We start from the raw sequence: 16,758 nt of genomic DNA, 5'->3' as shown, positions 1-16,758 counted from the left end.
ACATGTCTGGTTAACCCTTTAATGCCTTTGCCCTTCATTTATTTTTACATCACTGGTAGAATAAGGGGTTGATTTGAACTTTGACTTTCTTTGCATCTTTAACATTTTGTGCAGTTGGAGTGATGGATGGCCGAACCAATGAACTTCTGAGAAGAAATCCTGACTCTATAGTTTGACTAACTGCTCCCTCCATGTGGGGCCAGTTAGACTTGTGTTCTGGCACGTGTTATTCTTCATAGCTGAGTTTTCTGACTCTTTCTAGGGTCTTTGATGATTATATTTGCCTCACATTTTTGTACCTTCCCACCATATTAGTTTTTAAACTTTATAGCCGGCGCAGGGAGGTTCGCACTCGGCGCTCACCATGCGCGCGGCTCTCCTTCACTTCCTATGTAGCCACGCGCACGGTCGCGCGCATGATAAGCGCCGAGCGCATACCTCCCTGCGCCGGCTATAAAGTTTAAAAAGTGTTTTAATCCGCGATACCACGGTTTAAAACACTAACAAAAATAAGCGCCGGCACCAGCTCACCCTGAGCTGGTGCCTGGTATTTCCATCTGAAACCTGCCACTTCAAGTGGTAGGTTTCCTTTAAATGTAAATGCTCTCCTGGTGTGTTAATCATAGCCAAGCAAAAAGTAGTTAGAACTTCTCACTCATGTTACAAGTGGACAAATGACTGAATGTCTTGAGGGATGGTGCACGTGACTGTTCTCCATCAGGAAGATATTTAAAAGCGTTAATCAGTAAAATGATACCTAAAAGGGTCTTTTTTTTTCTGTGTTGTCGGAAAAGAAGCATCAGTGACATAGCCGCAGAAAATTACTGAATGATAAGTTACCTTAAATTATTCTTTTTACTTGTACTATAGATTGTGATGAAACTAGGAATAGATTGTCATGTTTAAATTCCACTTATCTTAAATGTAGAATGCTCACCAAATGATTCCATTATCTGTAATGGAATGGTCTGGAAGTACCTCACTGCCTTTGTAGTAACATGGACAGGAAGAAGCCGGAATACAAACACCTTTTTCATTCAGATAAAAGCCATGCCGACATGTACAACCAATCAGTGGGTCAAAATGCACTTTACAGAGGATGTCAGGTTCACTTAGAGAGCGGCAAGTGGGTAAACATGTACTTATCTGGTAGCTATAAATTTGTGATTTTGAACAGGATTTTGTATACTGATCTGTAAAAACAAAATGATAACTTGGCATAAGTGAGTTTTCGCAGAACAATGACATACTTTATGTTTAAAGCATAACTCCTATATTGTAATTATTACCAAATTATTATATGTAATTCCCCCTTTAAAAACAAAAAAATTGTGTTTTTCGACCTTTTCTTTCCATTTTCTGTTCTGAAATGACTAGTCAAAAACTTTCTTTAGCAGCAGTGAAATAGGGAAAGCCTAACTTTATCCTATTTATGTTCTGAAGTGGAGTCAAATTTAGGCTGCCCGCAGTTCCCATAATGCATTGTTTTCTCTAATTTCGTAATCTACCAGGAAATCTTACTCCACTGACTCCATAAAGAAGTGCACAGTTACAAACGTTTGGTTACTTTCCAAGAACTCCCATTAATCTGAGCTTAAAATGGTTATTATCGCATCTCCATTTACAGTGGCCTCGCTGCTGGGGAGTTTAGTGGACAGCCATCCTGTAGGTAGTGGTTCGTGGAACATACAGTATGAATGGTCATCATACAGAAAAATTGCCATGTGGCTTTGTCAACAGTAATAAAAAAAAAAAATAATTATTTCTTGTGGGCCACTAAAGTTTCCCTGTACATGATCGTATTGTCCATAAGCACAGAAAGATTCCATACTTACTGCAGGCTGCAATTTGCCAGTTGTTCAGTATTACCCCTTTAGCTGCACAGATCTTATAATAGGAGAACAGGGCGGCACACATACAATTTTCACTTTTCTCACAGCTACAAGTATCTGTCAAACAGTTCTGAAAGTAAACAATACAGTAATTATAGTAGTAGATTTTAATGAAAAATTAAAATGGCTGTAAAACGGCAAGAGCAAGAGGGATTAAAAATGTTGGGAATTAACAGCGCTCTCCCAAATACAGAATGGTCTCCTGAACACATGCCCTCTACTGTGTTTTTTGGATGTGTTTTTTTAATACTTTGTCAGATATTTCCATTTCGCATTACTGTATATATGGGCATTCTATGTCATAACTGCAATATTCCCTATCCTTTGCTCTTTTTCTCCATCCCCCAATCCCTATGTGTTGTCTGACACATAAAAAGGTGGGAATAGCAGGGCTTTGTTTTGCAATCAATAGCAAGGAAAAAAAAAATAATAAAGAATTATAAAAAAAAGGAGTTAAAATGAGGAGAGGAGATAGGATGAGTACCGATAAGTGGATCCAACTAGCACTGTTCATGTTGGAGGGGGCAACTCGAATGATAATAAAGGGAAGTTAAAAATTTTAAATAATTGACCTTTTTTCAGGCATTATGACATATTGCGTGTTTATTCTGAGAATGGAGAAGACAAGAGATAAATAAGTCATTGGTGAATTACATTGCAAAGACTCCTCAAGATTGTCTGCCTAGAGCAGTGATGGCAAACCTTTTCAACGCCGAGTGCCCAAACTACATCCAAAACCCACATATTTTTGTAAAGTGCCGATGCGACAATTTAAACAGTGGCTTATTACTCCCTGCTTATTACTTATTACAATGGCTTATTACTCACATGTTTAAATATGTATATATATAGGCACTGGAGGACACCAATACAGTAGAAAGAAGGAGAAAAAGCTTTGGTTATCATTGTAGCCCTTCTAGGATCCTGGGCTGCCTGGGACTGCAAGAGGTCTTGAGTCCTGTCTGGCGAAGTCTCCGATGGGGTGATGGCGCAGGTGCCCATAGAGAGGGCTCTGAGTGCCACCTCTGGCACCCGTGCCATAGGTTCGCCACCACTGGCCTAGAGGATCTCTGTGGTGTGGCATTTTTTGCACAATGTACAGAAAACTAAACATGTCTTTTGCAAACTGTGTACGCTGCAAGTCCCTGAAGCAAGCAACACTCTGAGTACTACATTTATGGGGAGGCCCCCTGTTTTTTAATTTTTATTAAATTTTTATCCTGTGATACTTACATATGAAAAATAGCAGCCCAACATGTGAAATTTTAAAACAGTTGAGTGTGATTATTTAATAATTTAATAAATGTTAAGTTTTAGGCCTGACCAATAAGGCTTTTTTTCTGACTTAGGACAGTTTTGAAAATTCGGTATATGTTGCATTGGCAGTCCTAAAGGGCTATCACTGGAGGAAATTCATGTACAGAAAACAAAACGTGTCATTTGCACACTGTATGCTGCCATTCCCTGAAGCGAGCAACACTCTGAGTACCACATGTATGATTGAATAAAACTGCAGTGCATAGCACCACAAAGAATCATGGAAACACCAGTGGTTCCATCTGTTACTTCGGTTGTCTAAGCCTCTACCACCGCCTCCCGAGTGCAAAGGTTGTTTGTCTCCCATAAAAAGGGAGGATGTGACAGCACCACTAAGCCTGTCCACACCATTTCAGGGAAGCAGTCAGCTATCTTTGTCTCCAAACAATGGAAAAAAAAGTGTAAGTTTGGCACCACAGTTATAAAATTGCTGGCTTTTGAAAAGTTAGCATTCCAGCCTGCTTTAAAAATCTTCTTGTGGTGGCTGTCCCACAGTACGTCATTCCCAGCCACCACTACTTTTCTAGGCAGGCCACTCCCGCCCTGCATCAACTGGTTTTAAACAGAAAAGACGCGCATTTCGCAATGCCATTAGTTGCGAAGTGCACGTCACAACTGATAAGTGGACGAGTAAGCAATATATTCACAATATACTGTATTGTTGAATATACATGCTAATTATGCAAATGAGCCTAAATAGAGCTCCTCCATTATGTAACTTCACTGGTTGTTACATTGTGCAGGAACAGCACTGTTCTCCTGGCACCTCTTTCCTCCTCCCCCCCCCCCCCCCCCCGCTGTATTTTAGGGAGGAAATTCTCTTGCAAAGTTCAACAGCCTCTTAAGTTACAGCACAGAGAGGCTCTAGCTTACTCCTCCCCTTCCCTCCAAAGCCCTTCTGGCTCATAAAAATAATTTTAAAAGTTGATTTTTGAAAGATAAAATAAGTGTAAGTGATGGTAGATTTTCTTTAATGTCTTTTGTTGATCACAAACCCATGTTATCTTATATTTGCATTAATCCTAATCAATCCTTCTTAAATTAGATAATTCCACAATTTCAGATATAGATATTATACTTAGATTCTAGAATTTTTGATGGTATCAATGCAGGTAAAAAATATCCTTTCAATAACTTATTTGAATTTAATTACCTTGAAATAAATGTCAGGATCCACCACATTATGACATGGGCTGAACACCCCATTATTATCAATGAGTAGCCCACACCAATGCTTTCCATAATCAGCTGAAAGAATATAAAGAAATATTATTAAATCTACTGCAATGGTTCTATATGCCTAAACCAACACTCAAATATGTGAAAATTATGTAGCCTTGCTATATCCAGGAGTATAGCATCTTCACTTTTTTTTTAAAACTTAGAAACAGCAATTTATTTGCTAAATGTCCAAAATGACATTGAAGCTAGCATTTAAGTGGGTTGTCGTCTCAAATATGTCCACAATAAAAATGGATACAGTAGAGCAATGTATCAGCACAAAAAAGGTTGGTCTGAACAGGGTCGGCTCCAGGCTTCAGTAGGCCCCTGGGCGACAGATCCTCAGTGGGCCCCTTTGCATTAAACTCAAATGGCATCATGGATTCCATGTGTACAGCCTTATGTGGGCCCCCCGAGCAGTTCTGGGCCCTGGGACTTGTCCTGGTCTGCCAAGTGCTGGCGCAGGCCCTAGGTCTGAATAAAGAGGTGGTCTTCTGAAAGAGTAATCTTTTGAAGAGGTGGCTCTGTATCCCGTCACCTGAATTTGTACATGTAAATTAGCTTACAGTACCCAAGGGGGCTGCAACATTGTCTTTTCTCTAGGGGGCAGGTGTCTCTTGGTGATGCAGATAACATAAAAGCTTACCATCCTCTGGCTGTTGTGAGCAAATTCAAAGAAAAATTTATCGGAAATAGTAAAAAAACACGAAATTTCCCGGCGAAGCACAGGCAATCAAACGTAATATTTTACATTTTGCACTTGTGCGTTTTTTATTTAGTGACAGGTCTCCAGGTTTAGTGGCATAAGGAAGTGGAGGTTGATATTGCTGAATGTTGGAGGTTGATATTTATGAACTTAGAATAGATCAGTGTTATACCTGTTCCACCCATCACTACCACACATCAGATTCCCTGATGCAGGAAATCTGGAGTCCTGCAGCACCTATTCAGAAACTTTATGTAGAAATATATAAATATATAAACAGATAAAAATTCTCAATAAATATTATATGGTACCTACAATTGTTTACCATCCTATAAGGAAAAGGGGAAGATCTTTTTTTAAGTTGGTTATAAATAAAAAAAAACACCCACCATTTTCTAGACTTAGAGCACAAGGATCATCAAATATGTCACGGATGTTCGGACAATTGGAAGTCACTTTCCATGTATTCACAAATGGAGCAGCTGTGCCCTCGATTATACCGCTTATAGTTCTGAAGTCATCATTTTGTATGTTGTTAAAATTTCCACAAAGTCCTGCAATACAGAATGTGTTCTATGGAATATATAATAACGTATGTATACTGTAAAGAGAAGTTATGGAAAAAAAGATGTTTATTTGTGTATACTTTAAAGGGAGAGACAGAGAGACAGGCAGGGAGAGTGAGAAAAAGGCAGGGAGAGTAAGAGACAGGCAGGTAAAGTGAGCGAGAGACAGAGAGAAAGGCAGAGAGAGAGAGCGAGAGACAGAGAGACTGACAGGGAGAGTGACTGAGAGACAAGCAGGGAGAGTGAGTGAGAGACAGGCAGGGAGAGTGAGTGAGAGACAATGAGACAAACAGGAAGAGTGAGAGACAAGCAGGGAGAGTGAATGACAGACAGGCAAGGATAGTGTGTGAGAGAAAGGCAGGAAGAGAGAGTGAGATACAGGCAGGGAGAGGGAAAGACAGCCATGGAGATTGAGTGAGAAACAGACAGGCAGGGAGAATGTGTGAGAGACAGGCAGGGAAAGTGAGTGAGCGACAGGCAGAGAGCGTGAGTGACAGAGATACAGATAGGATGAGTGAGTGAGAGACAGGCATTGAGAGTGAGATACAGACAGGGAGAGTGAGAGACAGAGAGACAGACAGGGAAAGTGAGTGAGTAACAGAGAGACAGCCAGGCAGAGTGAGCGCGAGCCAAAGAGACAGGCAGGGGGAATAAGTGAGAGACAGAGAGACAGGAAGGCAGAGTCATAAACAGGCAGGGAGAGTCAGAGAAAAAGAGACAGACAGGGAGAGTGAGTGGGATACAGGCAGCAAGAGTAAGTGGAAAGCCTATATTCAGTGGGCAATGAGTGGGAGCAGTAGAGATGACCCTCGTGATAAGATGATAACTTACTAAGCAATTACTGATTCCACCTGCTCTGGGTCATGAAATAAGAGACTTTACCATTTAAGGGCACCTTGCAAGCAAATATGTTTTTCAGGATGGGGCAAGAAAAACACACCTCTTTTAGCTATCTTGCTACCCTTAATATTAAGCATGACTTTCAGGAAGCCTAACGACATGATGTAGGATTAAATCCAAACCAGTATATCTATTCCAAAGGAGAAGATCAATAACTGTATACTGTTTCAATGTGGTTGCATCTCTTCAGTAGAGTGAAGTGAGAGAATTTTGACTAGGGTCAGGAAGCAAGAAATCTCCTTATGGACACTTTGACAATTAAGGCCGCCTTGCAGGCATGTGGAGCCATTGATGCTCCACTAGGGGATTCTGGGAAATATACCTACTCTGCACACTAAACTCTTCTGTAGGTAAGAATATGCTTATTTTTTAACCCATGCAGAAACAGCCTTAATAATTGGATAATTGGTACCCAAAATAATAAGAATTCACTATAAAAGAAACTTTTTCTTATGATTTTGTAGGTTCCTAATTGAAGGCTTCTAGCACTTACTTATCACTTCTGGGACAAACCCTTTAAAAAAGATTCTCCTTTTCTCTTAAATCCAAAGAAAACAAAACCTAAGGATGGCTTGTATAAATATAGATGGTATACAGGGCAGATGTTTACCGTTTAGATTAATTCTTACCACAAGTGTGAGACTTAAATGCAGGATCCAGGACCACATACAGCTGCATTATGGGTGATATCTGAACCACTACTTTAAATCCCATGCTGGTCGAATGTACAACAATGTAGAAAGGTGAAGGTTGAAAGATGATGTAGTTTTCTGCAACTGAATTCATTCAAAAAAACACAATGAGGAAAATGTTAATTTTGGTTTTATTTTCCCTAAAATGTGAAGTTCGCCTTACAGAACTATACTGATCTATTACAGTGTGCCTCCAGGGTGAGAGGTTGACAATTTGTCCCATTTAAATGCATAACATCCATGATTAGTGTTGGGGTTAGCAGTGGGTGTTTGCTGCGTTATGCCAGTATGTCCTAGTGTGGTAAGAGGTTCATAATGATTTTTAATAAGGGTCTTTGATTAGCAGCACCGGCTGCTACTTACTCTCTTAATTCTTACCAAAAGTGTAACCATCAAGATGATTTTTTGTGTGGGGGGGATGTGACATTCTTTCTAATATACTTCGTTAACAAATTCTGATTAGTTTGTAAGAAAATCAGGCTACTTCCTCCCATGGAGATGCTTATTCCAACCTCTAAAGTGTGTGTCCATGGAGGCTGCATGAGCTCACATCTAATTTCAATGAGGTTGGTTTAACAGCTCTGAGAAGGGAGGATTCACGCACTTTGCAGTCTGTTTCTTTACAAACTAAGGAGAATTTCTTAATGAAATATAATACAAAAACACAATATCAAAAATAATCTGAAATGATGGTTACGCTTTCCTTTTTGTTAAGGAAATAATAACAAGGTGAAATTTCTCATGTTTTGTTTATCTAACATTGTATATTCGTAACTTGGAAACCTTCTAAGAGACAGATATTTGTATTATGTCCTGTTATAAAGAACCACAGACATTATTCTCTCTCTTTTTTAACCTTATGAAACGTATTGATAAGTATGATTTTTTATTAATGTTTTTGTACCGTAAAATCTAAATAAAAGTTTCAAAATTTTTAAAAAAGGGAACCACAGGCATCAAACAGGAGGTACTTTCTCTCACGAATTACTAGTCTTCTAATTGCTGCTGCTGTAAGGTTTGGGAGGATGACACAACTGAGTGTAATAGTAATTGCTAGATGATGAGTGTTAAAGGTTTTTTTTCCACCAAACAGGATAGAGCCTAACTTGCTGATCAGCGGAGGTTTCAGTGATGAGACCCCCTCAAGAACAAGGGGTCCGAAGGGGACATGGTGCTCGGCAATCTCCATCAGCTCCATTTAAATGAATAGAGCAGAACAGTCAAGCGCGGCTGACTGCTCCAATAATCTCAGGGAGCAAAACTCATCATCACATGTTTGGTGGAAAAACCCCATTAAGGTTAAAAAGTGACTCTTGGAGGGGGCATTTATCTTTATCTCTGTTTGTTTTGGCTAGTTTTTACAAAAGAAAAAAGTTTTACGGTTGAGATCACCTCCATTGTAGGCTTGAAGGTACTTGGACGCACAAAACTGCAAATTTTGTGCAGCTCCCAACAGCATGCAAAAAATTAGTTAAGAAAAATATACTTTATTGAAAAATTAAGTATAAAAACATCAATAGACGTCCATCGTAAAGACAAACTGACGCTTTTCGAACCGATAGGTTCTTAGTCGTAGCGCAGGCCCTGTGAAGGGGCTTCAATGATAATCCAGCTCAGCCCACTCCTCCTTGCTCCTCCTGCACTCTTCAAGTCACTTGGAGTCCTGAATGGTGACCTTTGTGCAGGGTGATGGCCCGGGTGCCCACAGAAAGGGCTCCGAGTGCAACCTCTGGCACCCGTGCCATAGGTTCGCCACCACTGCTATATAGTATGTGTCTATAACAGCAGTGTTCTAGCTTGTCAAGGAATTGCTAGAAGAAATATTTATTGCCTATTGTTTATAGCTTGTGGTATAAAAATGTTGAAAACGTTATGGCCACAACACCATATAAACATATGAACCCATTCCACTTCATTAACAGCCTATTTTTTCTATCGTTGTAATACATATTTACCTGAATATATGGGCAGTATAGTCCTGATTCCATTCACATGGGGAAGACCGGCAGATTTAATCTCTAATTTCTGAAACAAAGAGTACATATAAATGACTTTGGCCTCCTTTGCACAATTTTTTGGCATTAGTTTCGTTATTTATTTGTTCATTATTTGTTTCATTTCCAAGAAATGCCCTCTCTAGAGCACTGTACGCCTAAGAACACAAATATAACTCTAAAAAATTATATACTACTGCAGCGGGAATTTTTTTGCATGCATTTTGTAGCCTTTGTTACATGGTCTTTATTTCCCACATAAATAAAATCTGTAACCTTAAAATATGTTTCCTTATTTCCGTGTTAGAACTTGTCTTTTGTAGGTCAAATTACATTTTCTAATGGCACCATTTTTGGGAACTAAGTGACAAACTTTTATTCACCTTTTCTCTGTGGGATGCAAAATAAAGAAAATCTACACCGTGCCTGGATCAGTAAGTGCCCCGGAATTATCAAGATGGATTAAGATGGTACCACATTCAATTTTTAATATACAATGGGCCACATGTATCACTTTTGTGCGCCTAAGTGTAGTAGTTGCGCCTAAATTCTGGGGCATTGTTGCGCCAGAATTATCACAAGCTACAACCATCTGTGATAAGTTAATTTCCTGCCTCTTATTAATCCCTTTACTTTAACACAGTTTAGGCGCAATGTTCGATTCAGGCACTTACATGTGATCCTGCTACAAGCTCCTCTCTGCTTCTCTCCCACACCCCAGCATGAGAATAACACTCACAGCAGCACCCAGGTGTGTGATACCCAGCACCCAGTGACCTCCTCAGTAGTGGCTTCTCCTGGAGGGGATCCCCCAGTGCTGATCTCCTACTGCGTCCCTGTAATTCTGCACAGTATCCTCCTCAGACACCAGTGTGGTCATCCTGCTACACGGGGGACACTTATCTGTAGTATCTGAAAAATCCTGCAAACTTCTCTTGTGTCCTTCTCTGAGCTGAGGATTTTGCAGATTGTTTTGTAAATAGAAGGTGATGACCTTTAAATAGAGTCTGCAGGCAGTGTATGTAATGTCTGTACTAGTCTCTGCAGTGTATGTAATGTCTGTACTAGTGTCTGCAGTGTATGTAGTGTATGTACTAGTGTCTGCAGTGTATGTAATGTCTGTACTAGTGTCTGCTGAGCTCTGCTGCTGGGGATGAGATGCTCTGTACAGAGGCTCAGTGCTTACTTCTCAGTTAGCGCCACTTTCGGGCTGAAGTGTTTTGCCCCTGTTTTTACGCCTGAATAAAAAGTTGCAAGTGATGAATATCATTAGGCGCAACAAAACATCTGGATTGGTAGGATAAATGAGGGAAACACGGTTATTTTTTCTGTGCGGCTAGTTTGGCGTTTAATCGCAAAAATGGCACAAAAAAACGGTGCACCAGTATGAAAAGGCGCAAAACCAACAGAAAAAACTAGTGATACATGTTTATAGTGTGGTAAAAATTATAATGTTATTCTTGATGTCAGTACAATTCAGTTTTACCAGATTCGTATAGTTTTTAAAAGTGTTTCACAACTTTTGCAACTTATGCTAATACTCGACCGAGCAGTATACTCGGACGAGTATACTCGCTCATCTCTATAGGTGACCTTTTTAATTGAGGTTGCGTCACCTCTAACTAAAGTTTAACTAAATCTTTGAAGCAGTTTTTTATTTACTTCAGAATTAAATATTGCAATTGTAAGAGTAAACTTTTTTAGTAAATTTTACTAAGGAAAAATGCTTCTCTATCCACGTTTGCTTCTTTCTTCTCCTGCAATGAGCAGAGGAATGAGTGGGGATGCAGCTGAATATTATGGAGCCTGGTTTTTCCATTAAGAAAAGAACATCTTGATATTTGTTTCACCATTTTCTCATTTTCTGCATAAGCTTTTTCTCCCAAACTATTGGATCAACTGTTCAATCCACTCTCATAAGGATTGGCGTACCTGGTGACACCCCTTTAAGAGGTGGGCGCAGTTATATTAAGTTTTCAATTCCTCACCATATTTAGCACCTTTTAAGTCAGTAAACAAATTTTATATCTAATCTTAGATAGAATATATTTTTATGTAATGCACAAATCACTCACCGTTGTGGCATTGTTTAGGTAAATGGTGATTTCTTTAAGACATGGCTCTGTCTGTCTTAGTCCACATGGTCTTAAATCTCCCAAAATAGTAAATTTAGAATTTTTACAGTCCTAAGAAACACAAACATATATTTAAGGAGACACACACATAGGATTCTATAAACTTTTTATAATGCTTTATTATGTACATGTGCAAGGGATTGTTATAGGGATATTCCCACAGAGACAAGATTCTTATGTATACTCAGGATAACAAATTAATATATTCTCTAATTCACTGTTAACAAAAATACAGCATTTCACAGATATAATTCCAATCTGTATCAGTCCTGGTGTATACATTTTTGGTTGTCCCTGGATATGACCATAAATCTTTTGACTATACAGTAGGTGTTGCTGTATATAACTCAGGAAGAGCCGGGCTCGAAACCCGTATCATTCAGCCTATGAATAAAGATATTCGTTTATGAAAAGGAACTATTCTGAGTGATTGGCGCCGCTGATAGCCTGGAAGATCGCCATACATTTACTACAGCATCCTCAAGGTATATTTGTTTCATAATGCATAAAAACAAATGGTAGATTTCCTTTAAAACTCTAGCATCTAAAATCTAAAACTTACTGTCAATATGTCTACATTTCATTTATAATACATAATTTTAACGTTGAATAGAACATACCTTGGAAACCACATAAGTGCAGTCCCCATGCATATTATATCGTAGCTGGTCAAATGTGTTGACATGGGATCCTCCCTCAATGGAACAGGTTGCAGAACACGGAAATGATTTACAGCCCCATCTCCCATTGTTGCATGTACTGTAAATGAAGCATAGTAAAGTCAAGAACAGGAAAAGGAGAAAAAGGCAAAAGTCTCACTCCCACTCCAGTTAGTCGATAGTTCCAGTTAAGGAAAGCCAGGAGAGAGCTCAGTCTAATACCAAGTCAACTTATTGCACAAAAATATGAAGGACCGCAATCCGTACTACTATTAAAGAAGATACAGGCAGTCCCCGGGTTACATACAAGATAGGGTCTGGAGGTTTGTTCTTAAGTTGAATTTGTATGTAAGTCGAAACACTATATTTTATAATGGAAGTTCTAGACAATTTTTTTTCTTTTGCCCCAGTGACAATTGGAGTTTCAAAATTTTTGGTGTAATTGGACCAAGAATTATCAATAAAGCTTCATTACAGACACCTTACAGCTGATCATTGCAGTCTGGGACTATAGTAAAGCATCCAGAGAGCTTCACCAGAGGTAACAGTGGGCAGGGGGGTCCGTCTGTAACTATGGGTTGTCTGTAAGTCGGGTGTCCTTAAGTAGGGGACCGCCTGTATTGTATAGTCATATTGTACCCTTGTTTCTTGTTTTTTCTTGTTTCTGTCTAGGTGTGTGATTTTCCTTTTTGTACACTACAAGCTGGAGCTGTGAATGAAGGGTTTTTTAGTGTATTCTAAAAATACCATGGAAAACATGATAAAAATGTGATCACAGTCAAGTTAAGGGTTTGAGAAGATCCAAACAGATGTACAACCGTTTGATCACGTTTTATTATTTTTTTTAGTGTTGACAAATGGTAAAAATGTGGCAATTCGGATATTTGGCTGCTATTTCTCATGTTTACTGGAATGTAAATTTTAATGGATGTTTCTTTTGAGATGTTTCTTTTGTGTTTATGGTACCTTCATTGTTCTGGTTTTGTATTTATGGTACATTCATTGTTCTGATGCTGTATTTATGTTACATGCATTGTTCTGGTTTTGTATTTATGCTGCATTCATTGTTCTGATACAGTATTTATGTTACATTCAATGGGGTATATTTATCATATGATAGGCCCGCTGCTGCATATTCGCAGTGGAATATATAAAAAAGCTTCCGTCTCTTGAAGTATCGGGCGGGCTGCCACACAGTGTTTATTCTATCTAGCTGCCACATGGGGTATACAAGACAATTCTGTTGGACTTTGCATGTTAAATCTGACGCACAGTCCGACTGAGCACTAGAGCGCCTTTTTCAGAGCAGAAATTTGTGTTGCATGAAGACTAGCGCTGCCGCAACACAAAAGGGTTGCGAGCAACACAAATGTGGTGCAGACACTTCTTAAATACCTGTGCAAGCAGTTTGCACCTAAAAGAACATGCAAGTTCTGAGAGTATGTTACCTTCATCACTATATTAATGCGAAGCCATGTCAAATTTATAAAGCTGCAGCAGCCCATATAGCAGCACTAAATTTTACACTGGACTTCAGATAACTTTCATTATTTGGAATTTGTACCTATCTGCGGAAAATATTACATTAGTTTATTTTGTTAGGAGCAAAACCATAAAAGTTATATTTGTGTACATTAGAAGCAGTATTATAGTAGTTATATTCTTCTACACTGCGTAGGAGTGGTAGTATAGTAGATGAATTGTAAAAGATAGAAAATAAACAATGCACTTAAAGTCAGAGTTTACACTGATAGATGATATCACAAGACAGTGCTTCACACAATCTCACATGTACAGGTGTAAAAATGAAGCAGCGGAAGATGAAAGTGGGATTCAGCGTAAGAACACTCTATTTGGTAAACATACTAGGACAAGGGGGTAGCGGCCGAGGAAACACACACACAACAGGCTGTTTTGTTCAAACTCAGCTTTTACAAGTCATGGTTGAGATGCTGGATACTTGGTACAGGATTTAACCCACCCACCAGGTCAGCTGACTCTTAGTATCACATGACTCTTGAGGCACTGATGTCATGGGGGCCTCTCTTAAAGCCCTGGTGGTTCAAAGTAGGTTTAGTGACAGGAACCCTACATGCTAAGAGAAAAATGTACCTAAAGGGAATTTTGCATGTAGACAATGCCTGAAATGCGTAGGTTTGCCTACTGTTTACGCTATCATTGGATTTTATCTTTGTACCAGTATGGATTAAATAAAGGAAGATTTTTTACTATGTCATTTTCTGTCCTCGAGGCAGATGTTACATTGGCAAAGCCATGCAACAGCAGTACATAAGATTGTCAGTCCAGATTTATCATTGTTTTTAAGTATCACTTTTTTGTAACAGTGTTAATGGCTGAAGGAAGAGATTTGAAGTCGTTTGGGGCAGTATGTGCGTTTTGTTACACACCACACATGACATCAGTGACTCAAGAGTCATGTGATACCAACCAAGAGTCAGCTGACCTGTTGGATGCATTAAAATTTGAACCCGTTTTGCCGTATATTATACCAACTTCAGAAGGCTATGTTTGCACGAAGCAGCCAGTTGTCAGTGTGTGTTCGCTGTGCATCTCTTTGGAGCGGGGAGGGGTCACCCCTTCTCCTCTCCAGTGTGCTGGATGTTTGACAGGCGGTCACACTTTAGTGTGAATGTAACTTACAGTAGTTATATTCTATTACAAAGGAGCAATGTTTTAGTACAGTGATGGCAACGCTTTTCGCGGCCAAGTGCCCAAACTGCAACCCAAAACCCCCCTTATTTATCGAGAGGTGCCAACAAAAAAAATAAAGCAGTAACTTATTTCTCCCTGTTCGTCAAGATGGAAAATAGTTTTTAAGTATCACTTACTTTTTGTAACATTGTAAATGGCTGAAGGAAGAGATTTGAAGTTTATTTGGGTTTTGTTACACACCGCACATGACATCAGTGACTCAAAAATCATGTGATACGAAGAATCAGCTGACTTGGTGGATGTAATAAAATCTGAACCTGTTTTGCAGCATATCATACTGACTTCAGAAAGCTCTGTTTGCACGAAGCAGCCAGTTGTCAGTGTGTGTATGTTCACTACTCCCCTGTCGTAGGATGTGTATCAAATAAAGAAGAAGTTTTTATGGTGAATGCCACTTTCATCTGCATTCAAACACAGCTACAGTAGTATAGTAGTTATATTCTTGTACATAGTAGTAAGTATAGTAGTTACATTCTTGGACATAGTAGTCAGTATTAGGCCGCATTCACACGAACATCTGGGGGACATATGTATGGCCGCAAGCTTGCAGCCGCACATACATTCCCCCATAGACCGCAATGGGCGTGTGGAGCCATATGGTGCCACACATGAGCAGCACTGTACCGCTCCGTAGCGGGGAAAAGATTGGAAATGGCCATGTTGGCCGTGCATCTCTTTGAAGTGGGGAGGGGTCACCCCTTCTCCTCTCCAGCGTGCTGGACGTTTGGCAGGTGGTCACACTTTAGTGTGAATGTAACTTACAGTAGTTATATTCTATGACAAATGAGCAATGATTTAGTACAGTGATGGCAATGCTTTTGGCGACCGAATTCCCAAACTGCAACCCAAAACCCCCCGTATTTATTGCGAGGTGCCAACAAAAAAATAAAGCAGTAACTTATTGCTCTCTGTTCGTCAACAACTTTTGATCATATTGGCCTTTAGCTTCTTTCCAGTGTCCCTCTGCACACAGAGAATTGTGGGGCCAGCAGAAGGTCCTTCAAATATAATTCGGCCCTGCCTACTCATTCTTCCTCTTCCTACAGTCCCAAGCAGTGAAGTAAGTATCACTTTAATATATGACCGAAAGCAGCATCTTTTAAGTTGCTTGGAACTGCAGAAAGATTCTTTGAATCCTGTGTGGTGCGCTGGGTCGATGGCCCGGGAAAGGGCTCTGAGTGCCACTCTGACACCCGCGCCATAGGTTCGGCAAAAGTGTTAAAGTAGTTCTATTCTTGTACACAGGAGCAAGTATCCAAGTATTTACAGAGCCAGTTTATAGTAGTCTTAGGAGGATATCATAAGTCTGGCTTTGTCTTTCTGTTTTTTGAGACTTTTCTTGTCCCACAAGTCACAAAGTCTCCAAAAGTCACAATCAGTTCTAAGCTAATTTCTATGCCTGCTCAGGGGCAGCTGTAGATTTGTGCCTAAATTTACGGCTTTTTTGCACTTCAGAAAACAAGACAAAAGCAAACTTTAAAAGTATATGGTTTTAGGTACAAAAAAAATCAAAAATTAGCACAAGCACCATGAAGAGTCTCAAAAATTATAGAAAAAGGAAAGCAAAAAGTTTGAAACGTGCCCCATAGTGTCTAATAAAAATGAGGAAATTTCTTAAAAATTTGATTTGACTGCCTTAATTGGATCCAAATTAAACACAACACAATGAAAAAACGAAGAAAGAAAGGAGCAAGCTATATTATAAGTAAATTTTAGTAGACAAAATCACACCAACAAATAAACATAACAAAATTTGTCGGTATGTGCATGTGTGCTTGACACATTACTATCTAAGATACGATTGCCTGTTATTGGAGGGGGACTGTTTTTCTAAAAACAATCCAAACAAGTGTCAGATATTATGAATGGATTAGACACAGGCATAGTAGCATATTCTATAGAAGACAAACGGTTTGGAGCGACACCAAATCCAAAGTAGGCAA

The 16,758-nt window shown here is 39.4% G+C and overlaps 1 protein-coding gene across 1 annotated transcript in view; it reads right to left on the bottom strand.

The window, feature by feature from the left end:
• The window catches only part of LOC140070238 (uncharacterized), a 108,355-nt gene that overhangs the window by 76,601 nt on the left and 14,996 nt on the right, over positions 1–16,758 (bottom strand). Inside the window, exons 10-17 of the mRNA XM_072116593.1 lie at positions 12,044–12,182; positions 11,364–11,474; positions 9,250–9,319; positions 7,232–7,378; positions 5,526–5,690; positions 4,363–4,457; positions 1,836–1,962; positions 938–1,193 (exon numbers count right to left, since the gene is read on the bottom strand). Of these exons, the coding sequence (XP_071972694.1) occupies positions 938–1,193; positions 1,836–1,962; positions 4,363–4,457; positions 5,526–5,690; positions 7,232–7,378; positions 9,250–9,319; positions 11,364–11,474; positions 12,044–12,182 (1,110 nt within the window). The remainder of the gene's footprint in view (positions 1–937; positions 1,194–1,835; positions 1,963–4,362; positions 4,458–5,525; positions 5,691–7,231; positions 7,379–9,249; positions 9,320–11,363; positions 11,475–12,043; positions 12,183–16,758) is intronic.

Source organism: Engystomops pustulosus, chromosome 7 (genome assembly GCF_040894005.1).
Source record: "Engystomops pustulosus chromosome 7, aEngPut4.maternal, whole genome shotgun sequence".
In the NCBI taxonomy this organism is placed as follows: domain Eukaryota; kingdom Metazoa; phylum Chordata; class Amphibia; order Anura; family Leptodactylidae; genus Engystomops; species Engystomops pustulosus.
Note: the sequence above shows the minus strand (reverse complement) of the source record. Positions and strands in the feature narration are given on the sequence as shown.